Source organism: Prionailurus viverrinus, chromosome C1 (assembly GCF_022837055.1).
Source record: "Prionailurus viverrinus isolate Anna chromosome C1, UM_Priviv_1.0, whole genome shotgun sequence".
Classification (NCBI taxonomy): domain Eukaryota; kingdom Metazoa; phylum Chordata; class Mammalia; order Carnivora; family Felidae; genus Prionailurus; species Prionailurus viverrinus.
In genome coordinates this window covers 197,986,990-198,011,550 of record NC_062568.1, presented here as the reverse complement: position 1 = coordinate 198,011,550, position 24,561 = coordinate 197,986,990, and the positions used below count along the sequence as shown (strand labels likewise).

General features: G+C 48.1%; 1 protein-coding gene across 5 annotated transcripts in view; it reads left to right on the top strand.

Annotated features, from left to right (window-relative positions):
* Positions 1-24,561, top strand: part of ZBTB40 (zinc finger and BTB domain containing 40) — a 79,669-nt gene that overhangs the window by 47,197 nt on the left and 7,911 nt on the right. For all 5 annotated transcript variants that reach the window (XM_047870323.1, XM_047870322.1, XM_047870321.1 and 2 more), the window contains 12 exons: positions 4,284-4,476; positions 5,081-5,223; positions 9,057-9,249; positions 11,674-11,810; positions 12,221-12,422; positions 12,777-12,910; positions 14,552-14,720; positions 15,039-15,506; positions 16,267-16,473; positions 20,310-20,474; positions 22,983-23,197; positions 24,312-24,474. In XM_047870323.1, coding sequence (XP_047726279.1) covers positions 4,284-4,476; positions 5,081-5,223; positions 9,057-9,249; positions 11,674-11,810; positions 12,221-12,422; positions 12,777-12,910; positions 14,552-14,720; positions 15,039-15,506; positions 16,267-16,473; positions 20,310-20,474; positions 22,983-23,197; positions 24,312-24,474 — 2,389 coding nt within the window. The remainder of the gene's footprint in view (positions 1-4,283; positions 4,477-5,080; positions 5,224-9,056; positions 9,250-11,673; positions 11,811-12,220; positions 12,423-12,776; positions 12,911-14,551; positions 14,721-15,038; positions 15,507-16,266; positions 16,474-20,309; positions 20,475-22,982; positions 23,198-24,311; positions 24,475-24,561) is intronic.

Genomic DNA, 24,561 nt, shown 5'->3' with positions numbered 1-24,561 from the left:
TTAAGAAGACAGCTTAACATTAAAAATAATCTGTGCTTGGATGTGTAATTTTGAGGCTTGTTAAGGCTTGTGAGCATTCTGTTCAGATGGACCAGCCTGTTCCTTTTCTGAAACACAGATATAGGGTGTGCAACTGGCCTGGACTGGGTTTCAGGAAGACACCATCAACTAGTGTCCTGATTATTCTCTTTCCTGAGATATATGATGAAAGGTGGCAAAGCCATTCCCCGAGCGGTGGTTGCGGCAACATGAGAGGAGGCCGGGCTGCTTGGGTTGTGTGCAACCAAAGCCAAAACTGATTAAGGAGAAATCTCTTGGGTGCTGGGATGGGAAAGTGGCTTCTGCCTGTCTTTATCTCAGTGTAATATTGCTGCCCATTAGAAAAAGCAGATCCTGACCTTAACAGGCTTTCTGGCTGAGCTGAGCAAAACCTCTGTTTAAAGGCAAGCTCATATTTTTTTTCAGATGTAATGCAGGAACTTTTAATTGTCTTTTTTCTTTATTCCTAGCCACGTCCCTGCTTTTAATTAGTTTGTGTATATAGCAGAGTGAATCTATGACTAGAATAAGGAGATAACTTCTACTATTGATTTCCTTGCTGTTTGATCCACTTTTCTCCTAAAGTTCTAGAAAGACTCCCAAAGCTTAAGATCTAGTAGCATTTTTTTCTCCTTCAACTTTGTTTCAAAGGCAAACAAGTCTCCCATGTGAATGTGATGTTTTCAAACATGTCACTACTTTGGAGGTTTGTCAAGAAGTGCAGGTCTGTGTCTTGTGGACTGTGTTCACTGACATTGTAGGGTGACCCTGTTGAGAAGTTAATAGGATTCATTTTAAAGGCCTATGAGAAATGAAAATAAGTTGTTGTTTTTCCAAAGCTTCTCTCTGCAAATTATTAAGTCTAAGATATGCAGCCATAGGTAGAAGGGCTATTGGTTTTATGGCAAGGGAATTTCATGCAGTTAAACAAGTATTTATTAAGCACCTACTGTGTACCAGTCTATATACAAATCATCGGTACCAGGAGGAATGCTACAGATAGTCAAGATATGACCCAGTGTTCAAAGTGATGTTGATTCTAGTAAGTCCCGTACAATGCAGTGTAAGCGGATTTGGTTATACTCAAAATCTGGGAGTTGGAACTATGAAAAGGGTTCCAGGTCAATGGAATCAGCTCAGTGTTTCCTCCAGGGAACTCTACTTCCTGGCCATGCAGCCTTGGGCAGGTTACCTCACCTCTTTGACTCATTTAGGTAGTTGTAGAAGTAATGCCCCCTAGGACTGATGTGAGGGGTTAAGGAGACGGCATATACGCACAGTGTCTGGGATGGTGTTGAGCTCGTGTGGTCTGTATCATTAGTGCCATCATCTGGCTCGGCATTCAAGGGAGGAGTGAGTGAACAAGAATACAGCATAGCTCAAACAGACCCAAAGGCAGTAGGCAGACAGTTGGGAAAAATAAGTAAATTCAATTAAAACACCTTCGTACAAGGCAAAGATTAAATTTTTTAAAAGGAAACTGTCCCATCTTTAAATCTACTGACCTGTAATTCGTTCATAAATCGAAGTACTCTGTGAATACATGTGTGACCATAAATTGATATGAATTTATTGAAGTACCTTTAACTCTAAGAATCCAAGGAATTCCAAGTGTATGGTTAAAGAACAAAACTTGGTTTTCGGTTCATCTCTCAGAGTTCTGGTACTCGATCGCCATAAGTGAACCTCAGTCTGCCGCAATATGTGACACCCTCTGTTCAGGCAGATACGCTATTTCAGAAAAGGGCTCACCGCACGGCGGAGCCCCAGGCAGCTTCGGAGGCTGATGGAGTAACAGTTAAAATGCTGGCTCTGGTGCCAGGTCCCCAGTAGGTTCTGGAAGAAAGAGCAAAGAGCAGGGCTGTCCAGGCAACTGACTGCTCCCTCCTGGCCCTTTCATCAGCCCACCCCTGCTCATCTTCCCAGATGGTCACACCCTAGCGTCACTGCTGAGCGATGAAGTTAACAAATGTTTTAATTTCACTGCTGAGCAGTTCTGCCGAGGAGGAGACAGCAGAGAGGATAATGAGAAGCACATCAGATGCCACCATTGATGAAAGCTTTTCTTCCCCACCGGCTCATGTGATAATGCCCGACAAATTGGATACTGGAGAGAGGTGGATTCGGGATATTCAGAGAGCTTCTGGTGAAAGAACGCCGGCTTCAGATAGAAGAGGACGGCTAAATGCTGTATCGGTTAAGATGCATCGAAGAAAGAGTGGAAGGAAAGTGAAAATGAAGAGGGAGAAACCCGTTAGTTACTAAGGGCATTAGCACTGACTGGGTCTGTGTTAGTTATTTGTTGCCCTGTAACAGATTAACATTTAGCAGTTTAAAAGAGCACACATTTATGACCTCGCCGTTTCTGTTGGTCAGGAATCTAGGCATGCCTAGCCGAGCCCCTGGCTCAAGGTGCCTAGGAGGTCTGTGTCAGGGTGCATCAGCCAAGGCCGCAGACAGCCCCTGCCTGGGCTGGGTTGGAGTGGGGGTGGGGAGTGTCTCGTTCTAAGTACACCCACGTGACTGTTGGCAGGGTCCTGAAGACTGACTTCCAAGCCCGCTCACTGAGTGTTGGCCAGAGACCTAGTTCCCGCCACGTGGGCCTCTCCGTAGGGCAGCTCACAAAACGGCAGCCTCGACAGCCAAGACAGACCACGCCCACATAGACGAGGCGGAAGTCCTAGTAGCTTCGCCTCAGAAGTGCCATCCCGTGACTCCTGCCATATTCTTTGCCTTAGAAGCATATCATCGGTCTCAGCCTGAGGGCACGAATGCCTGGTGACAGGGATATTGCGATCCTTTTAGAGGCTTCCTACCTCCTACTGCCATCAGGGAAAAGGCATTCTCTGAAGAGGTTTTAGGTGGACCAACAAAGGTACAGAAGGCTGAATAAATGTGACTGAAGGGGATTAAGCATTCAACTGAGTCGGTATCTCGTTTGTCTATTGTTTTTAAAATAGAGACAAGATGAGTGACTTCAGGTTCTTGGAAGTTACTTAATTCACTTAATATGGATTCCTAAACTGGGTTTTATCTGAATTTACTTTTGTACCTGACTAAAAAATCCTAGGAACCAGGTTTAACTTGGCTTTCTACAGCCATTCTGTGATCAGAAAGCAAGCTCAAGCAAAGCCAAGAAACACAAAGCCTAACTCGTTCCTAATTCCTGTTTATTTGGGAGGAGGAGAAAAGGATAAAAATCTCTCTCAACAAAAATTTTAAACCTGTAATTACTACCAGAATTGATAAGAACTATCTAGATGAATTTTGCAAGTGTAGATTTTCATGAGATCCTTTCATGTTGTCTGTGTGTGTAGAAAACCATAACTTTTTGCTTTCTTGTGCAAAAACTCTTCTTTTATAGTATCGACACTAAAAATGATCAAAGGTAGGTTGTAGTTTTGCCAACTGGAAATACAAAGGCTATGCACGTGAAATTAACTTTTGGTTCCTTATTTTTAAAAGTAAACCCATTATTGCTAAAATAGAAATATTAACCCTTCTTTCCAGTTGGCCTTCCTCCCGCTAATTTTGTTTTATTTCACCACCAGAGTTGCTGATATTTTAGTACTCCAGGGTTAGAAGAGTCCAGACGGTGGCATTTGGTGCCAAGACCTCTGGAGGATAAGGCATTTCTGGGGGAAATTGTGTGGCTCTAGACTTAAACGGAAAGCTTCGGATTAGAGAGCTAGCTTTCAGGGTGATCTGCCTAGAGGTGATATAAAAAGTATATGTGTGAGAGCTTTTCCAAAGGGAGAGCATAATGGAAGAAAAAGGACAGAGTTGAGACCAGTTTTTGGTACTGCTGATAGGTAGAGATTTGGAAGGAAAGCCAGTGAGGAAGGCTGAGAAGGAGGGGTCAGAAAGGCTGGTGCTTATCCACACCAAATGCTTCAGGGTTACAAAGTCAGAGGAGCCCGGGGCCCCTGGGTGGCATCCTACTCTTGATTTTGGTTCGGATCACAATCCCAGAGTCATTGGATCAAGCCCCGTGTCGGGCTCTGTGCTGAGCATGGAGCCTGCTTACGATTAATTTTCTCCCCGCACCCCTCTCTCCTCCCCCTTCCTTTCTCCCCGTCTCCCCCACTCAATGTTGTCTCATGCAAGGGACACAGAAATGCCATATACCACAGAAAGGCCAGACAGGCAGGGATCAAACTGGTTAGGGCCTCACTCTCCAAATCCAAAGAGCATGGGGTTCTTGTGGCCGGCTGATCTCTCTTGTTGGTTACTTGTGTTCACAGACTATAATGGGGTGTCTTGAGGGTGAAGAAGGACGTTCAGCATTCCAGAGAATCCTGGATAAAGTAAGAGATGAGAGCCTGGATGTTCAGACTGTTGTGTCTCTGTTGAGGCTATACCAAGATTCCAATCCTGCAGTAAAGGCAGCGTTGTCACACAGAAAGCCAGAAGACGTACAAGCAGCACAGCCAGAAGGTAGGAGAAAACCCTGTCCGCCCAAGTGGCTTGAGTTTTATTCTGGGAAGATGCTGTCAAGTTTGCTCCAGTGGCTTAGTTGCCATGAAGTGATTTTCCACATCAATTCTGCCTGTAATTCCAGAAGCTGCCTGTTAAATGTATACAACCTAAACTTGAGCCTCCATTTCTATCCCCTAGTTAACTAGTCCGACACCTTGAAGTTGGAGCAGACGGTCCGTGTTCTCCTGCCCTTCAAAAAGCCACACATCCCAGTGTTCTGACTGCCCAGGTCACGTGAACTGGTTTGCCAGCAGCACTTGCCGCTGAAGTTTCTCTCGCTTGGGTTAGGTACAAAGCAGTGGCCTTGCCAACCAGAAGTTAACCTCTGGCTGGCTCTGCAGCTTTGTGTTTCGACAGATAAATGAAACATTTTTCCTTTCATAGAGTTTAAACAGAATAATAAAGTATTTTCCTCTCCAAAAAGAGATTCTGCATTCGGGTGCTCAAAATAGGCTGCGAATCACTTTCCTATTCCGTTAGATCTCTCTTGACAAACCATGCTGTCATTTTCTTCAAATTGACTAGCTTCTCTGGTGTGTGTCTCTAACTCTTTCTCCCCCAGGGAGCACAGAGGAGGGAAAGACCTTGTCTGCTCTGTTACTGGAACACAAAGAGGACCTGATCCTGTGTGTCACACAGCTGAGACCCATCCTGGAGTTCCTGGAAACAGCCAAGGAGGAATTCCTAACTGGCGCTGAGAGAAGGGTAACCGTGTCGAGCATTTCTTCCTCCCTCCTGAATCTGCGTAGCACAGTTTTTAACCTCTCTGTGGCACGTAGCATTTTCTCCCTTGCAGTGTTTCTATGCCTGCTGCATAGAAAGCACCCTGAGGTTCACGTTCTTGATCCGCGTCTCTTTGTACCCCCTGCAGCAGCTTGCTGAGGGCCTCGCACGTCATGGCGTACAATTAAACGCTTAGATGTGTGGGTGGGTGTGCAGTCCTGCTCCGCCTCGGTGAGTTTTTAATATGAAAGTTGCCTCAAAGGTCAAAACGTCCAGGCACATTTGTAATTATTATGACACTTTCCTTCTTTATAGAAAGGGTACACTGTTCATCGGTAGAAAAAAGTGGGGAGACCAGCAAAAACAAAAGAATTCAAATCTGTCACCGTCTCGCACTCCACGGTGACCACTGCTGACATTTTGGAGCACGTGCCCCTACGTATTCTCGTTTGAATCACCCAGAGACAGGCTTAGTAGCCAGGATAACCTGGTGTTTCTGCTTACTGTACTGCGACTACACTTCGTCCCCGTAAGCTGGATTTTGGTAGCTGCATTGTATTCTGTTTAATGGACACACCATAATTCATTAGTTGTTTGTTGCGGCAGATCTGTTTCCGATTTTTTTTGCCATGATAAATGAGGTGGCAGAGAACATCCTTGCATACACATCTTTGCATACCTCTCAAATTCTTTCCTTCGAGTAATTTCTAAGAAGTAAGATTTTGGAACAGAGAGTGTCAAAGTGTTCAGGTGTTTGCTCTCTTTTGCCAAATTGCCCTTCAGAAAGGTTGTGCCAATTTACTCTCCCACCAGCCAGCTACTAAAATCCTCATAAAACTGCTAGCATGACTTCTCAAGTCAACTAGATAACTGTATTTGTTGGTGTTACTGATTTCAACTTTGTGCTAAAAATAGCTTTATATCTGGAAGGAAGGAATAGGGACAGAGCACTTCTGTGGCATCAGTTCTTAAAACCAGGGGAAGTGGCTTGTATGTTGGGGAGAGAAAGTGTTTAGAAAGTAGTGGTAGAATGGCTGAGCACTGGATTAGTAGTGAAGACTGGCTCCTACCTAGATTCTCTGTTTGCAGTGATCTGAAACTGGAGTTTTTTCATACAAAATGGGAGCAATCTATAATCTCAAAATTATGTGCTATAAATTATGTTTCCAAAATTACAACTCCTTTGAATTTCTTAGAGAAAGACAATATACAAAATAAGGTTAAACCTCTGGTTTCTCCTGAGACTTAAAATTAAATGTAATTTCAGGCACTCAGTTTAAGTAAGTTGCTGATAGCTCGAGAAGTACCTGATTCCCTGTTTAGGGATTTCATTCGATTACTCATTCAGACCTTTTCGTTATTAGCTGGATTGAATGTGTCCTTTGAACTGTTTCATTATCTCGGTGAAATAGCATTTATGGGAAGAGCCCAGACGGAGCCGCATTCCCTGCACCAAGACAGACCACGCTATCGTTTTCTTCTGTCACTTTCAGTTTACTTGACAGAAAGGACTGAAGGAGAAGAACTTAAATTAGTTCTAAATCGCAAAAACACTTCTTAGAATCGGGGTTCTACCAGAGCTTCATTAAGCTACTTCTTCTCATGAAAATTGAAGCAAAATAATAAAGCAGGAGCGTAGAGGTGAATGTTGATTCGAATCGCCGCCGTGTCTTGACATGGTGTGGAGCGTTCCCTCAGCCCTTTTAGAACTTTTCCCTGTTACGGGATGATGCTAATCAAGGCACCGTGGCCCTCATCTATCCATACCCTGGGTTCTGTAAGAAATGGTGAATAGGAATGTCTTTACTTCAGGATTGGAAACAGTCACAAGGAGGGTAACCCTACAGTTGTCTTTAACTTACTGCTTACTGTGTGCTGAGGACCTTTGAAACATTCCTCAATTCTGCCCTCGCAGCAATTCCATGCCGTCACGGGTGTTACTCTAATTTTAGAGATGATGAAACAGGAGCCACCTGGGTGGCTCAGTCAGTCGAGCACCCGATTTCGGCTCAGGTCACGATCTCACGGTTCGTGAGTTCTAGACCCGCATTGGGCTGGCTCGCTGCTGTCACACAGAGCCTGCTTCGGATCCTCTATTTCCCTCTCCCTGCCCCTCCCCCACTTGCGCTTTCTCAAAGATAAATAAACATTTAAAAAGATAATAAAATAAAGGTGAAGAAACAGACACTTGAGAAGGTTAGGCAGCTCACCCCAAGACACAGCTGCCGGGTGCCAGTCCTGGAACTCAGGAACTCTAAGCAAAGCACAGTTCTCTTAACCACTGGGCATAGTGCTTCCTAATAATACCAATAGCCACTATCGTTTAAAGATCGCATGTGTCCTAGAAGTTATGTCAGGCTCTACAAATAGCGACTTCACTTTATAGACTCCTCATAACCGCTGCGCAAGGGCTGTTGTTATTCTCTTCTTCCACAGATAGGAAGATAAGGTTCAAAGAATTAAATAACTCACCCAGGGTCACACAGGCAATAAGTTTTACGACTGGGGTTCCTACTAGGCCTGTCTGGCTTTAAAGCCTGTACCCACTCTTGACAGTTTCTGGCTGCCTCATTATGTATCAGAGAATTACTTAGGAACTAAGACATAGCAGTGAAATCAGTATGGGTTTTAGATAGAGACACTTTCACTTCAAATTATGATTCATTCAGTAGAAATCTAGTACATATTAGACATTAAACAAAGGGAGTGACTGTGTTCTGTACTGACGAGGAACATGACCGCTTAATTTATAATGTATGCACTCCTGTCGTATGTATATAGGTGTTCCTTTCGTATACGTGAACCCAACTTGGTTTTATAACTACATTTACTTTTAAATGGGAGTTAATTTGACAATGGCATCCTCTGGCATGCAACTGTGACTGACCTGCTTCACTGTTTCTCCTGAAAGCTAGCATTTTCCCAAAGGAAAGCTCAAAATTTGGTTACTGGGAATCTGTAGATTACATGTGTTGAAATAATCTCCCACATTATCTATCAGTTCCAGAAGAGCCTAGTTCCACATAGTGAGTCATAGTCCATTAGGACTATTTTAACAGGAAAACAGCTGTAAAATAACAGTCATCTGTTTTACTTTTCAACCTTTTGCTGGAACCCCGTGTCCTTTTGACTCAGTAAATCCTCTAGCACACCGAGGAAGAAAAGGGGGCAGAGGTGGGGGCTGACGACTGGAGCTGATGTATGTGCAGAGCTGATAAGAGAGATCGAGAATGCAGAATCCACGAGAAAAACCACCCAGAAGTGCACTTTAAATCCATCATTTCGGAGGCCACAGACTAACGTGTAACTTATCTGGGCCAATAAAGTAAAAGGAAGTAAAATAACAGGGTTGCTCTGAAATGGCAGCCTCTTACCATGGTCATGTCCTGTACTGAACAGAGGCCGAAAACCACTGTAACTGTACTCATTAATTTCCAGTCTGTTTCTCAGCGTCTGTGTCTGTGTCTGAACAAATCAGATCTGAAGAACAACGTGAGAGGTAAGCTACCTGCTCTGCCATATAGGCCTCGTGCAGGAATCTTCTCACAAAATGCAAACCATTGGGGGACAAAGAATGTACACAGACCTGCGTTTGAGAAGGAAGGATGCTCACAGAGCTATTTGTTTGGAGAATGCTCGGGATTTGTACTGACACAACACAAAGAAGAGACTGTGGGAACAGTGGCACTAGAGACGGCAGAGGAGGAGCGGGGACAGGCGCCTCGTCCTCCCGTTTTGCTGGGCTCGCCAGCGGTGTGTTAGATGCACCGCGAATCGCTAGTAACCAGTGTCTGCCTGATTGCTTGCCGCTGCAGGTGATCCTGAATTGCTGCGAGGGCGGGACCCCCAAGGAGACCATAGAAAAGCTGCTGCACAGAATGTCTGAAGACAAGACTCTGACTGCAGAGAGTTTGGTAAAACTCCTTCAGGCTGTGAAACCGACGTCCCCAAACTTGGGCCTTCTGCTAGAGAATTTGCAGAAATTAGCCACTTCGCCAAGCACCACAGGTATTAGTTAATTGTCGGCTCTCTGGACTGGAACCTCTCCCAGAAAATTAGAGCTTAACCACCCTTTTGGCTCCATGCTGGGGAGATGAGATAATGGTGAGATGCCCTCGTGAAACAGAAACTAGCTGTCAGAGATCGGTGATCCTCCATAGTTCTGGAGTGAAGATCTGGAATCTGAGAATTGCTCTTCTCCATCACGTTTCCCTCATGATGTTCCTGTGGTTCGGGGTTTGTTAAGGTGTGGTTTTTCCAGGGTTGCCTCACATGGCACCCGTGAATGCCTGAGGAGCAGACGGGCTCACAGAGCGCATGGTTTTGACAAGCTGTGTTGATAAATACAAGCAGCAGAGACTCAGATCTTGATTTTCCCACTCCCGTTTGAGTGCTGTTTGGCTCTGGCAGTCCCCCGGATTAACCTTAAGCCCCTCATGTACCTTCTGTCTGGGGGAAGTGAGTCCGTGTCCCAGCCCTTAGGATAATGGGCCAAGTCTAGCCAGTTCTCCCCTGTCCCAGAGCACTTGAAACTGACAGGGCTTTCAGAGAAAGGGTAGTTGGAAAATGAGAGAACTTTTTTCTAGCTTACAGAAATAATGAATACTTATAGACTTGAACAATTTAAAAAATAAAGAAGAAAACAACCTCAGACCCTACCACTTGATTATTTTAGTGTTAAGACATTGACCTATTTTGTCACATTATTTTTACAATGTTGAGATATTCTATCATATTTTATAATTTTATCATTTCCTCCAGTGTACCATAAGCATTCTCCCCCACTTTTCGAAAAACTCCCTGTAACCCTATTTTTTGAAGGCTACGTAGTTTTCCATCACAAGGGTGTATATATCATGTATTACTCATGCCCTGTTAGGGGTACGTGTAGCGTACTGGTTGGGGCTATCAAGACTACCTGGGTTCGTGGGGCACCTGGGTGGCTCAGTTGATTAAGCTTCTGACTCTTGATTTTGGCTCAGGTCATGATTGCACGGTTCGTGGGATCGAGCCCCACGTTGGGCTCTGCGCTGGCAGCACAGAGCCTGCTCGGGATTCTCTGTCTGCCTCTCCCCTGCCCATGCTCACTTTCTCTCAAAATGAATTTTAAAAATAAATAAATAAACTTAAAAAAAAAAAAAAAAAAAGACTACCTGAGTTTGTTATCCTGACTTACTTTGTAGCTGTGTGACCCTGAGCCAACGATTTAACTTCTCTGAACCTCATTTTCTCCTCTCTCAGACGGGGGTAAGAATGGTACCCATTGCATTAATTTTTGTGGCCACTGTGAGATAATATATGTACAATACTTAGCACGTTTATTAGCACATCATAGACATTCAGTAAATGAGTGATATTTATGATATTAGCACATCGTAGACACTCAGTAAATATTAAGTGTTCTGTTCATCATCATCACAAATTATATAGTGACAGATACTTTTGTACACAGACTTTTTCCCTTCAGAGCATTTCTTTTTTTAATGTTTATTTTTTATTGTTTGTTAGAGAAAGAAAGTGCATACGTGCATGAATGGGGGGAAGGGCAGAGGGAGAGGGAGAGAGAGAATCTTAAGCAGGCTCCACATTTCAGCACAGAGCCTGATGCAGGGCTCGATCCCGTGACCCTAGGATCATGACCTGAGCTGAAATCAAGAGTCAACCCACTAAGCTTAACTCACTGAGCCACCCAGGTGCCTCCCCACCTCCCTTTTTTAAAGTGTTTTGAATTTTTTTTTTTTTAAGATTTTATTTTTAAGTAATCTCTGCACCCAACCTGTAGCTTGAACTCACAGTCCCAAGATCTAGAGTCTGGTGTTCTACCGACTGAGCCAGCTAGGCACCCCCTTCTTAAGGCATGATTCCCAGAAGTGGAGTTACTGGGCCAAAGAGGAGAATATTTGTAAAGCTAAAGGAAATGCGTGATGGTTTTTAGTTTTCTTTTAAATTAAATATAACCGTTTAAGAGAGAGTTACAGATTGGCTCAAAGGGCATATACACAAAACTTAAGTATAGCTTCACTACCAGAGTCTTGAGTCATGCCTGCTAGTGTTTTGGATTGCCGCATGGATCCTTAACCTCAGGCTCGAGGAGTAACACCCCTTAAATCTGTATCTCTGGATCTCTCGTACAAGTGCGCCTTCTAATTACCTCCCTGTTGAGCAATCACTAGCTTCTGCCACTGAGCGCTGACTTTTAAAGCATTAGTGGTTTTGCGACCCTGAAGCACCAAGCGCTTAAGGGTAGACCAAAGGAGATCTGAACACATGTGTATGAGGCCCCAAGCTGGGAGTCAAATTTGCCTTCTAGAGGAGACAGAGCGCTGGCATTTCAGCTCTCTTCCTCTGTCAGCTCCCCTAACCTTGTGTAGGAGAAACCTGTAGGGGTGTTTCGTTGTCACAAACATTATTGTTTTGCTAATATCCCTGCAGTCCAAGCAAGCCCTGATGATTATGGGACTGAGCTGTTGAGACGGTATCACGAAAACCTTTTGGAGATTTTCACAGACAACCAGACATTACTAAAAATGATCCCACACATGAAGGGTTTAGCCCCCGGAGAGAGAGAGGTAAGAGAAAAAGAAGGGGGGAGGGAGGGAGGGTGGGTAAAATGCGAGAAGGAAAAAAGATGAACATATATGCATACTTTAAAAATATATTTATATTACATAAATACACACACAGCCATATTGAGAAATGCTAAGGAGTCAGTAGAGGAGAAAGAAAACAAGATGATTTAATTTCTAGGGCACAGCGATAAGTTGGAAGTTGTAACTTCTGCAGTAATAAGAAAGGCATTCAGAAGGAAGTGTGAAGAACTTGGTCTTGTATAAAAGTCTCTCAGGTTGGGAGGTGAAGAATGTTGAAAAACCCCTCCCCAGAAACACGTCCACTGTAACCCAGGACCCCGACTTGCAGCTTTGCCACTTGTCTGGTGGCTAGAAAGTCCCTCACTGTATTTTTGTGCCACATTTTGAAGGTCATGGAGAAGCTTGTGAAACAGGACTCTGGCTCGGGTGGTTTCAGTTCTCTGATGTCAGCAGTTCTAGAAAAGCAGACTGTCTCTGCAACAGCCATTTGGCAACTGCTGCTGGTGGCTCAGGAGACAAAGACCTGCCCGTTGAACCTGCTCATGGAGGAAATACGAAGGGAGCCTGGTGCCGATGCTTTCTTCCGGGCAGGTAGGCTACCTGATCTCTGTCCTAGCTTTGCCCCTGGTAGAGATTATCGTCAGCCTTGCCAGAAACTAGAAAGAGCTCTCTATGGTCATCCTCCACATCCCCACCATTGGAAGTAAGGACTGGAAATTTTGTTCAAGGACATGGGGGGTTGTGAACCTTTGAAAATATGCAGAAATCTAAGCTGATATTAATTATACTGTAATTGCAGTGATGTTTGCCATTTTCCCCACTCCCGGCCCCAGGAAGAAGATCAGTGAAGTGTATTCTCACTATGAAGAGTGGAGCTGAGAAGGAGTGAAGGAAAAATGGTGTTCATAGTTCCAGTCATGAGTTTTTAATCCTCCTTTCTTTCAGCGACCAACCCAGAAAGTGCGGCCTTAGAAGCCATGCTAAGGCATCGCAGACTGATCCTAGAGGCCATCCAACAAGGGACTGGACTCAAGTGCTTTACCGCAGAGGAGGAGCAGCTGGCAGAGGCTGTGAAGGAGGTGCGAGGGGGCTGGGGAGGTGGGGTGGGGTGGGGGAATGACAAACATTTTTCCAGAGAATTCTACCAGGCCTGGGATGCTCTTGTTCCTAAAGGAGACACCAAATTCCGCAGAGTGCCTGTTGCCTGCTGAGCCAACCCTTCGCGGCACCTCTTTGTTTTTTTATTCTCCCAACTCTGTGTGGCAGGTGATGTCATCCACATTTTACAGATAGGGGAACCCGGGCTCCAAAGGGTTCCGTAGCGTGTCTGGGATGCTCTGGCTGGTCAGAGTTGAAGCCAGGATTTGAACCCAGGCTCATGTGACTCAAACCTAGCTGTATTTCATTTGTCTAAACTTAGGTAAACTCAAAGGGAACCATGAGACTATTCCCCAACACGTTCTAAGACGCAACTGCTTTCAAAGGGAGGAGAGTAAAATTGGTCTTATTACATACTCTGTTCTGGCGTCTAGGAAGAGCCAAGATAAACATAGATAGAACAAAGCTTTTGCCCATATGGGGTAGCAAATAGCGCCAGCTCATTTTCTGTAAGGCTTCTCGGTGTGGCCCGCATCCCAGAAAAACCAGGTGGGGACTGGGGGGGATTCATGGCTGTCCAGCCCAGGATCGTGTGCTTCTCCGGGGGGGGGGGGGAAGAATTCTAAAGGGACTGAAATTCAACTACAGGTTCACCTGTAGTGCTTTTTAATCCAAGTAGGCGTGGATGGTGTGCAGAAGGGCTGGTTTCCAGCTCTGTCCACACAGGTGACAGCCCCATCTTGGCCTGACTCTCAGATGTGACGAAGGTGGTGCGTATTTCTTCGGGGCTTCAGAGGAAAGACGTACCACTAGGCTCTCTCCAACTCGCCTTGTGCTTCAGGAATGGGGCTCCTGCAGTTGATGAGTTTGAGCCTCGCTAATGAGTCTCAGGCCTGCCTCCAGGGACATCAGGTTTATTTAGATAGGCTTGAAAAGAGCAGAAATAAAATGTCTTCCCGAACGAAAATTCCATTTGGCCATCTGTGGATGGTTTTAGCTTTATTTTCTCAGTGTACTGACTCTTTCTGCTGATAGCTGTAACATTCTGAAAGAGGATGGCTTTGAAATCATATTCTTGGCCTCTTTAAAGCCCCTATTTGAACCTTCTTTAAAAAGCTGAGTTTTTTCATGAAAGAAAATGTTTAAAAGGGTACATCTAAGTGTCTAAAAATGTGAGGCCACTGATCATGCAGAATCACTTCCAGACGTTGAGACAATTATATATTATGAAAAATGATCTTGATCTTCAAGACAGAACCACCAGCTACCAAATCCTACAGCTTTCCAAGCTCTTAATATTAAGATCTAGAAAAGTTCTTTTGGAGACTCCTGGTTTCTGAGAAGATACTTCTCATAGAAAATGCTTAATGCTTCCTTGCTTGTGCCTTCTTTGTATTTGCACATTTGTCTTGACATCTGTCTCTTTTTTTTTTTTTTTTTTAATTTTGCCAATTTCCCTGTTCTTGGGGAAAAGAGGGTTCTCCACATTTATCACAAGAAATGTAAACTTGTTACAGAGAGAGCAGTGCCTTCCTGAAATCAGCTTTTTTCCCTTAAGTTGAAAACCATGGAGAAAACTGCTGATACTAACCACAAACCTTTGTCTCCCGGTATTCATTTAGATTCTGAACATTTCCCCTGAGACAGCCAGCCCTGAAGCTTCCCTGAAAGCAGTGCTGAGCAGAGCCATGGAAAAATCTGTCGCGGCCGTTGAAATATGTTCCCTCCTGTGCAGTGTCCACAGATCTTTCCCAGGCCTGCAGCCTGTCATGCATGAGTTGGCATACACTGGTAAGGAACAGAGTGGGGTGGGGGTCCTGTCAGGCCCGCGGGTGGTTTCCCTATTAGAGAGAAGAGGCAGTAGTTTGCACAAGAGTTCATCCATTGCTGCCCTACTCCTTCTGTATGCTCTCGGTACCTGGAGGAGTCCTAGGCTACGTGTGAAGCGATGCTCTTTACGTGTATCGGCGAGTCAGGATGACAAGGGTATCACTTGAGAGTCTGAGGAGGGTCTCAAGTAGTCTCCAGTGTATCCTAAGAAGAAAAGTTGGGAAGCAAAGTAGAAACACAGGAGAATTTCCAGAGCTATGTGATTTCTCTTACATGCAGGCTTCCTTACTCAGGAAGGTGGAGAGAAGGAAAGGTGGAAAGTGAGCAGTAAATTTCCCCGCGCAGCCAACGACAGAACAGATGAGAAGGTAGCCGAGCCAGCGGAGGAAGGCTGCCGGTCTGGGAAGCAGAGCAGTCAAGGAGAGACCGGCTCCTTGCCAGAGCCACAAGCGAAAAACACGTCTGCCTCCCCCGACCCTGCCAAGAAGAGCTTCGTCTGTAAGGCCTGTGACAAAAGCTTCCATTTCTACTGCCGTCTGAAGGTGCACATGAAGCGCTGCCGGGTGGCCAAGAGCAAACAGGTGCAGTGTAAGGAGTGCAGTGAGACCAAGGAGTCTAAGAAGGAGCTGGAAAAACATCAGCTGGAGGCCCACGGTGGAGGAGGAGAGCCCGATGCCCCGAAGAAGAAGAAGAAGAGGCTTCCAGTGACATGTGACCTTTGTGGGAGAGAATTTGCCCACGCCTCAGGTACTTTGAGGCGGGCGAGGTAACTTAAGAGGGTGATAATTCTGGACATCACAGTGTGGATTCCAGGCCTTGTGTCTCGTATGCAGTGAGGGCCGTGGACCGGCCTGGGGAACGGAGCGGGTTCCTACAGACGCAGGGTCATGTTTTGAGAAGAGCATGAGCTTTGGCGTCAGCTCTCTTAACTTCCCCACCTGTTAAGTAGGCGCCCTGATAGCACCCGTTTTTTTGAATTGTTGTCAAGATTTAAGATAATACGGTTACACACCTGACGTGCAGTGCCTACGACAGAGTTAGGACTTCGTGAACTGTGGCCGTTATTATTCAGAATAACAGCCAGCTATTTAACACTCGACTCTTAGGTTTCCATGCTGTTACTTGTTTCTCGGTAACAAGTAAGTCACAGAAACCGTGGGGTGTATAGCCAAAATTGTTTACCCTTGTCCCAGATGTCGGGGAAACCTAATGAAACGTAAAGGGAGTTTTTGTTCCTCTGTGGCAGGTCCTATTTAAGAGAAAGAGGGGATGGGAAAGATAAACCCAGAACACTTCGTGCCTGAACCAAACGGGTGGGACCGAGGTGACCTCTGGAGTGCTGGGCGGTGGGTGGGTGAGCAGCATGGCTGTGTGAGGTCGGAGGGAGCGTGGCCTGCTGTCCTGTGGTTCGTGCTGGGCTTCCTCTCGGGGCCCGGTCTCAGACAGTGCTCTCGTGTCCTCCTGCTGGCTTCATCACGCTGCTTACTGGTGTCCCTCTGGTCCCTAGGCATGCAGTACCACAAACTGACAGAGCACTTTGATGAGAAGCCTTTCTCCTGTGAAGAGTGTGGGGCAAAGTTTGCGGCCAATTCTACCCTGAAGAACCACCTTCGCCTTCACACTGGGGACCGCCCGTTCATGTGCAAGCACTGCCTCATGACCTTTACCCAGGCCTCTGCCCTGGCCTACCACACCAAGAAAAAGCACTCGGAAGGCAAGGCGTGGAGAATTTCTTCATTTTCCCCGCCAACTTTAACTGTATGAATTGCCTAAAAACCCGTGGATCTAGGCATGATAAAGATCTCAGGTAGCTTACAAACAGCGACCGTGCAGCCCGTGGGCACACGGATGACCAGGAGTACATAGGTGCACAGGTGTGCAAAATGCTCCGGTGAGAGTTCGTGAAGAGAGGCTGGCTCACCTGGGCTGGTGACTTCATAGTTGGAATCTAGATAAAGCCAGGGGTTCCTTGGGCTTCGAGGTGGAATTCAAGCGTGAGAAGAACCTTGGTTTAGCACCTGCTGTGGCGCTCGCAGCGGCAGGGGCTGAGTGATGAAGCTGGACGTCCTGTGCTCACAGAGCTGACGGTCTAGGGTGTGTCTGGGAAAGAGACAGGTGCCGTTGGAACAGGGAGTAACACTACCAGGGAGATGGAGGAATGAGGGAGGGGTTTCTAGTCCAGTCAGAGGGGAGGTGTGTTGTCAGAGAAGGCTTCTCGGGAGATTCTCTGCATCGTTGGGCACATTTCTGTGGAAGTGACGGTCCCACCGTCCTCTCACCCGGACTGCGGGAATAGCCACCCAACTGGCGTCCTGGCTCTTCCCTTCTCCCTGGACTGTGTTCTCGGTCCACAGGCCCCAGGGATCCTTTCAAAACTAAACCATATCCTCCCCCTTCTCTGCTCAAAACCTGTGTGCGAAGCCTGTTCGCCTCGCTTGGTGGAAAATCTGAAGGCCTTACGATAGCCTGCCAGGCTCCGTGTGACCAGGTCCCCTGGGACCTCTCCCCTGCCCACACCCTGTTCTCTCCGCTATACCTGCCGTGGGCCCTGCATTCTTGTCCTTCCCGCTGCTTGGAATGCTTTTCGTCTCTCCCCACCTCCTTCGGCTCTTTATTCACACTTCTTCCCGTGAGTCCTTTCCTGACCGCCCCGTGTGAAATCTCAGCCCCAGCCCCCCGTTCCCCTGCGTGGCTTGTCTCCACAGTACTTGTCACCGGCTATCTTATCTGCTTCATTAATTTACTGTGTTTCTAGTGAGTCTCCTCCTGTCAGAATGCCAGCTCCCTGAGGGTAGGGCTGTTAGTCTTTCCCCCCACCACTGTGTATTATTGGAACTTAGAATAGTACTTAGCAAGAGTAGATAGACACTCAGTAAACACTTACTGACTGAATGACTTTCCTGAGCACGATTCCAGGTAGGAGGGGCAGAGTCACTATACACAGCCTGCTCCCGTGGAGTTTACATCCCACTGGGTAAGAGAGACCATGAACAAAGTTATAATATACAGTCAGATAGTAGTACTTGCCCTGACGAGAAGTAAAGCAGGGTGAGCGGCAGGAGGGCGGCAGGGCTGGGGTGGGGCGCCCTCTGTGTCGTCAGAGAAGGCCTCGATGAAATGAGGTTTGTGTGGAAACCCGAGTGAAGTGAGAGCCGGAACCGGTGGCAGATCTAGAAAAGCCTCACAGGCGCAGAACCCCCTCTCCAAGTGGGGATGAGCCTTGCCTGTTTGAGAGACCACAGGAAACTAGAAGGGGCCAGAGCAGCGTAAACGAGACAAGAGGGTGAGAGGTAAGGCCGGAGAGGTTGCCAGAGGCCAGGTCTCGTAAGGGTCTTGTTTTGTTTTGTTTTCTAAGTTGTTTTTTTTAAGTTTGTCTATTCTGAGAGAGAGAGAGAGAGAGAGAGAGAGAGCACGTGTGTGCACACACACGAGTAGGGGAGGGGCAAGAGAGAGGGAAAATGGAGACACCCCCCCCCCCCCCGGGCAGGCTCTGCACTGTCAACATAGAGCCTGATGTGGGGCTCGAACTCACGTACCGCAAGATCACGACCTGAGCTAAAACCAAGGGTCGGACGCTTAACCAACTGAGCCACCCAGGTGCCTGAGCCACCCAGGTGCCTGTAAGGGTCTTGTAAGTCAAGGTCGGGACTGGTTGTTATGCAGAAAGTGCTAGTTTCTATTGCTGCTGTAACAAATTACCACACACAGTGGCTTAAAACAATGCAAACGTATTATCTTGCCATTTTAGAGGTAAGGGGGCCAAAAGAAGTTTTAACGAGCGTAGAGTCAAAATTTGGCAGGTGTGTTCCTTCTGGAGGCTCGGGGCAGAACTCGTTCCTTGTTTTCCCAGCTTCTAGAGGTTGTCTGCCTTCCCCAGCTCGTGGCCGTGGCGCTGCAACCTCTGTGTCCCTCATCCCGCCTCCTCCTCTGACCCTCCTTGCTCCCTCTTCCAAGGACCCTGGTGATTATGTTGGGCCTGCTGGTATAATCCAGGATAATCCTGTCATCTGAAGATCCTTAACTTAATCATGTCTGCAAAGCCCCCTTTGTCATGTGAGGGGACACATTCCCAAGTTTCAGGGGCTAGGACGTGGACGTCCTTGAGGGCCATGATTCTACAGCAGGAAGCCATAGGACAGTTGTGAGCAGAAGATCCCTAGGATGTGACTTAGGGGTTTTGGAGTTAATTCGGGCGACTCCAGCCTGTCAGCTGTAATAGGGCAAGAGTGTGCCCAGGGAGGCGAGGTGGGCCAGTCATCTGGTATGGAGGTGATGAGGCGCCCAGCTGGAGCTGTGCTAGGAGCGGTTGTAAAACGTTCATGTTTGAGAATGCGTTGTTGACACAGAAGTACAGGACCCATGCTGGGCTGGGTGCCGATGTGAGGGGGGAGTTTAGGGCGGCCTGGAGTTTCTGGCTTGAGCAACTGAGTACTAGATGGTGCTGCCGTTCACTGTGGTGAGGAACCTGGAGCGCGTGGGGGTGGGGGGTGCTGGGGTTGCTGGGGTTGCTGGGGACAGGGAATTGGGAGCTGTGTCTGCAGTATCGGTTAGACCTCCGGGCGGAAAAGGAAGGTGATGGGCGGTTGGATGTGCAGGTCCGCAGTTCTGGGGAAAGCTGGGAGCCGGAGACAAAAACGTGGGCGTCGTCAGGGTACAGATGGCATGTGAGCTCCGAGATAAGGTTCTCTACAAAGTGTGAATAAGGAAGGCCAAGGGCTGAGTCCTGGGCTTCTTAATAATTCCACTCTTGATTGAAGAAACCCTTTTTTTCCTAACGAATCTTACTTCAAAGCCCAACATGTGAACAATGAAAATGGCATTGATTGCTCTCGTGGAAGCAGGCCCTAGGGTTTGGGGGACCTGGACCCTTGCCTCACTGATTTCTCCACTTCTCTGTTGGCCCATAATGGACATTGGAGGCACAGCTGGTCGAGTGGCTTACAGATGCCGGCGTCCGAGCCTTGCTCTGTACCTGTATTTTCTAACAGTCTTTGGCAGTCTGGTCATTGTATTCTCATAATGTGCATGAGGAAATAGAGAAGCCAAATGATTTATAATAACTTTATAGCAAGTCAGCGGGAGAAGGCTTCCATTCTCGGAGTCCCCGTCTGTCACCTTTACGTGAAGTCACAATTCTGCACTGTGGCTGTGGCAAGGGATCCAGACCCTGGGCATGAGGATGTACGTGGGCATGAGGATGTACGTGGGCATGAGGATGTACCTGGGCATGAGGATGTATCTGTTTCCTGGGAGTGGAATGAGCTCTTCCATACTTGGGGTGGCCTGGTTAGCAGATGGGTGGTCTGTGTGATGAGAACTCTGTCCTCATTCCTCACGGGAGAGAGACCACACTGTGCCATCAACTGTGTGTGTGCCGCCGTCTGACAGAGGGGCTCAGACCTCTCACCCGGTGTGTTGCAAATTGCTTGTGGTTTAATGTCCTCTCCCAGATCATATTCCCCACCACGTGCCTTGCAGTGTGAGCTTGTTTTAGGAATGCCGTAAATGTTTGGTGCTGTTTCTAATGGGTAAACTCGTGTGTGTTTCCAGGGAAAATGTATGCCTGCCAGTATTGTGATGCTGTGTTCGCCCAGTCCATTGAGCTGTCCCGCCACGTGAGGACCCACACCGGGGACAAGCCATATGTCTGCAGGGACTGTGGCAAGGGCTTCCGGCAAGCCAATGGCCTGTCCATCCACCTGCACACCTTTCACAGTACGTACCGAGATTGTGGAGTGGATGTCAGGCTCTGGCTCTGAGAGGGCTCGTAGCAATCATGACAGAAAGTGACACTCCACCAGAGCCAGCCCCGTTTGCTGCCTTCCCCTCCCCTATTCTCCTGCAAAACCGAGTCCCTTGTTCCTATTCCAAGAAAAATCCCATTTTAACGTGTCATCGTGTAACGTCCAGGCTGTTTCCTTGTCTTCCTTTTTAGCCCACCTGGTACTGCTTGGCTGACAAAGGCAAATTATGCTTGAAGGAGATCCTTGATAACAGGCTGCAGAGCACCAGAATATTCCCATTAGTCCACCGAGCTTCTCTTTCCACGCCCCCTCCCGCCCCCACTCATCTCATAGCCCTACCCGCCTTCCCCACAGGAGCGGCCGGACACTGTCTGAGCTCACGCACACCGTTGTTCGTGGTCCCTGCTCACACCGCCCTGAAAGCCTTCTGCCCCGCTTTCTCTCTCCAGGGCTCCCCTGGCCGCTTGGTCAGTGGGGTCTGCCCCCATTTTTGTCCCCTTCTACTGACACTGATACAAAGACGTGCTACTGTTCGACACACACATAGGAAGGTAAAGAAAACTCCGTCCTCATTCCGGCCTCGGGAGATGGCCAGTGTGGTGTGTGGCTGGCCACATTGCGTCTTCTCCAGCAGCAGGCGTGTGATGAACACCGTGTCCCCGGGGGTTAGGAGGAGCTTGGGCTCTGAAATCACACGGGCCTGGACTTAAATCTTGACCCTGCCGTTGTCTTCCTTGAGACCTTAAGCAGATTTCTTTACCTTTCTAAGCCTCCCGTACCCCTTCTGTACATGAGAGAAAGTGATGCCGCCACCTTGGATCGCTGTGAGAGTTAGTGAGGCATCCCGTGTAAAGCGTGACACAGAAATGCTCACGAAACGCCAGATGTTATTACTGGATGAAAGCAGCCCTCCCAGATGCCATTTGTCACCGTCAAAGCCGGTCTCTCTAGCACGTCATGCACCCTGCATACCCTTCTCCCCTCCCCGCCTCTGTTTCCCACACACCAGTTTCTAGCTGTCAGCAAACACAGGGCCTCACAAACATGTACTTAATGTCGAGCCATGCAAATCTGTTATCTGCCAGCTGGCAAAGGACATTGTTGGGGCTCCTCTGTGCCCAGCCCGGGGCTGGACACTGTGGACGATGCAGGAGGCATACACAGGGCTGCCCCCTTCCCCCGAGGTGTTCCTGGGTCCCCACGTCCAGCTCGTGAGGCTCCCAGATGAGTGAGATCTGGCTTGGATCTAGTGCCATCATCTTATGTCCTTTCAGCCTTTTTGAATGCCATGCTCCTCTGGTCTCCTTTTTCTGGTAGCATTACCGGGGAGAGGGGTGAGGGCGGGACCGGTCAACTGTCAGGACGCAGAGGACCCCAAAGACTTCTGGGTCTTAGGAAGCGTCCCCAGTGACAGGCCAGCATCCAGGCCCCTCTCCTGAACTGTTCCTGGCCTGTGTGACAGGCCCGCATCGTGGCTTGCGGAGAACCGCTTCAGAGCGCCCTGACAGCAGTGTAAACTGAGATTTCAAGAGCTCGTGTCCACAGGGAAACTAGTTGATGACACCGAGTGCTGCTGCGCGTCCAGGTTCTTGAATTAATCTGACTCGGTGCACGTGTAGGATTGGCTCGTGGGCAAAGGATTAAAACATTCTGCTTTCTGTTGCTTTCAGAAAAAATAAACTGAAGTTTCCTGCCAAAGGGACAGCACACGTTTCCTGCATCGGTGCTGGTTCTTGTTTGTGAGGCCTCACTGCAGGGTTGGCATGTCCAGTTAAGCAGGTGGCTCGGAGCAGGGCCACGGGAATGAGAGCTGGGACTGTCACCCAGTTCACCCATTCCCACTCGTGTCACTGCGCAGGCAGTCTGTAAGCCTTGCTTTTCCTAATCTCTAAAACAGGATGATAATAGATCCCACTCGTAGGATTATTGGAAGGATAAAGGGAGTTAATATGTATAAGGCACTTAAAACATGCCTGTCGCGTGGCACTCATTAAACATTGAAAATGTTTTTTGTCTTGAGTCTAAGGCGAGGAGCGAGGAAGCCTTCTTCCTGTCAAGTCATGTGCTGACAATTAAGGAGATAGCATGCTCCGGGGAGTTTGCTGGAAATCTCTGTAGAAAACGAGAAAACTCAGAAATGCCCACCGCGAGCAGGGAAAGAGCAAGGGCACTACTCCGTGCAAAGTACTTACGCGGAATTTAACTTGTAGGGTGTAACGTGAGGAATCGGGATGAACCGCTTGATGCCGCAGAGGTGGTTAGTACAGAGGCCTCGGGGGAGTCCCTCCTCCCGGGACGAAGGTAGGGGGCAGTCAGGTGACCACCGCACTCGCAGCTGGTCGGTCCTCAGAGTCTGCGGCCGTGCCTGACGTCTGAACGGAGTCTGGCACCTGGAGCTGCACACGGCCCGCGTCTCACTGACTGCTGCCTGTCCTATCTTTTCCCCTCCGTCTCTTCTCACGATGGCCCGTGGCACCAGACATAGAAGATCCCTACGACTGCAAGAAATGCCGGATGAGCTTCCCCACCCTGCAGGACCATCGCAAGCACATCCACGAGGTCCACTCCAAGGAGTACCACCCCTGCCCCACGTGCGGGAAGATCTTCAGCGCCCCTTCCATGCTGGAGCGGCACATGGTGACCCACGTCGGGGGGAAGCCCTTCAGCTGCGGGATCTGCAACAAGGCCTACCAGGTGACCTCAGGCTCTGCCAGGAGCGCCTCCCCCTGTCCCCAGGCTGCCCTCCCCTCGATCTGCTGGGAGCCCTGGAGACGCTGATGTGGCCGCTTCCCGTGCAGGATGCAGCTTGTAATTACTCAGACTCTCTAGGGTGATCTGGTCAGAGTAATGCTGTTGGGAGCTTTAATTGCCGAGAATTCCTACACCTCTCCTTTCAGGTCTCAGCCTTGTCACGAACTGAATGCTGCTTTTCCCTGCGGACATTCACACTCTGTGGAACCCATTGACCCTGTGTGTCAAGGGATGTGAGAGTGACGATGGCTGCGTAACACTCCCTGGAACTCCCTGATCTAGCACAATTACTGGGTGGTGGTTGTTGTGTAACTCCCAGGGAAGGGGGTCTGCTTTTTCACCTTCGAATTTGGTATATGATTGAAGGGAAACCCCATATGGAACTAAAAAGAAACCACATACGAGAAACTCAACTCTAAAACTACAGAGAAAACAGTGGTTCTTGTGACAACTGTAAGATTTGGGTATACGGAGAGAAGCACAGCAGCTAATTTCAGCTCAACAGAAATGGAGCGCTAACTTTGTGCCGAGCTGGTGCTGTGACGTCAGGGTTACAGAGCTGAGTAAGGCCTGGGCTTGGCCTCTAGGAAAGCGGGACTGTAGGCACAGTGTCTCGGGGCTGCTCCTGCTCCAGGAGGGTCTCTGCTGCTTCCCTGGGCCTCTGGGAGGCAGTGGGATACAGCTCACACACTCCAGGTGGAAGGCCAGGGTTTGAATCCTGGCCCTGCTCTGTACTAAATCATATGATGTTGGGCAAATCATTTAGCCCCTCTGTGCCTCAGCTTCCACCTCGCTAGAAAGGTCTGGCCCCTCTCTCATAGGCTTGTTGTGAGGGGTGAAAAGTTTCTGAAGGGCCAGGCTGAGCCCTGCCCCATAGTAGCCTCTTGGCAAATACACGGGTGCCTTGTTCCCCAGCCTTTCCGCTCACGTGGTCTCTCAGTGTGACAAGTAAGAGTGTGGGTCTAGACCCATAAGCTCATTTGTCTCACGAGGGCCTGGTGAACTCTCCAGCTTGTTGGAACGTTCCAAGACTTAACATGTGCCGTATTCCTTGCAGCAATTGTCTGGTTTGTGGTACCACAACCGGACCCACCACCCTGATGTGTTTGCCGCTCAGAATCATCGATCTTCCAAATTTTCATCGCTCCAGTGCGGCTCCTGTGACAAGACCTTTTCCAACACCGTTGAACACAAGAAGCACATCAAAGCAGAGCATGCAGGTGAAGTTTGGGTGCCTGTAGATGGGGTGGGAGCTGATGGGTGGAGTGGCTAGATGACAGCATCCTGAGCTCTGTCCACAACCCCAA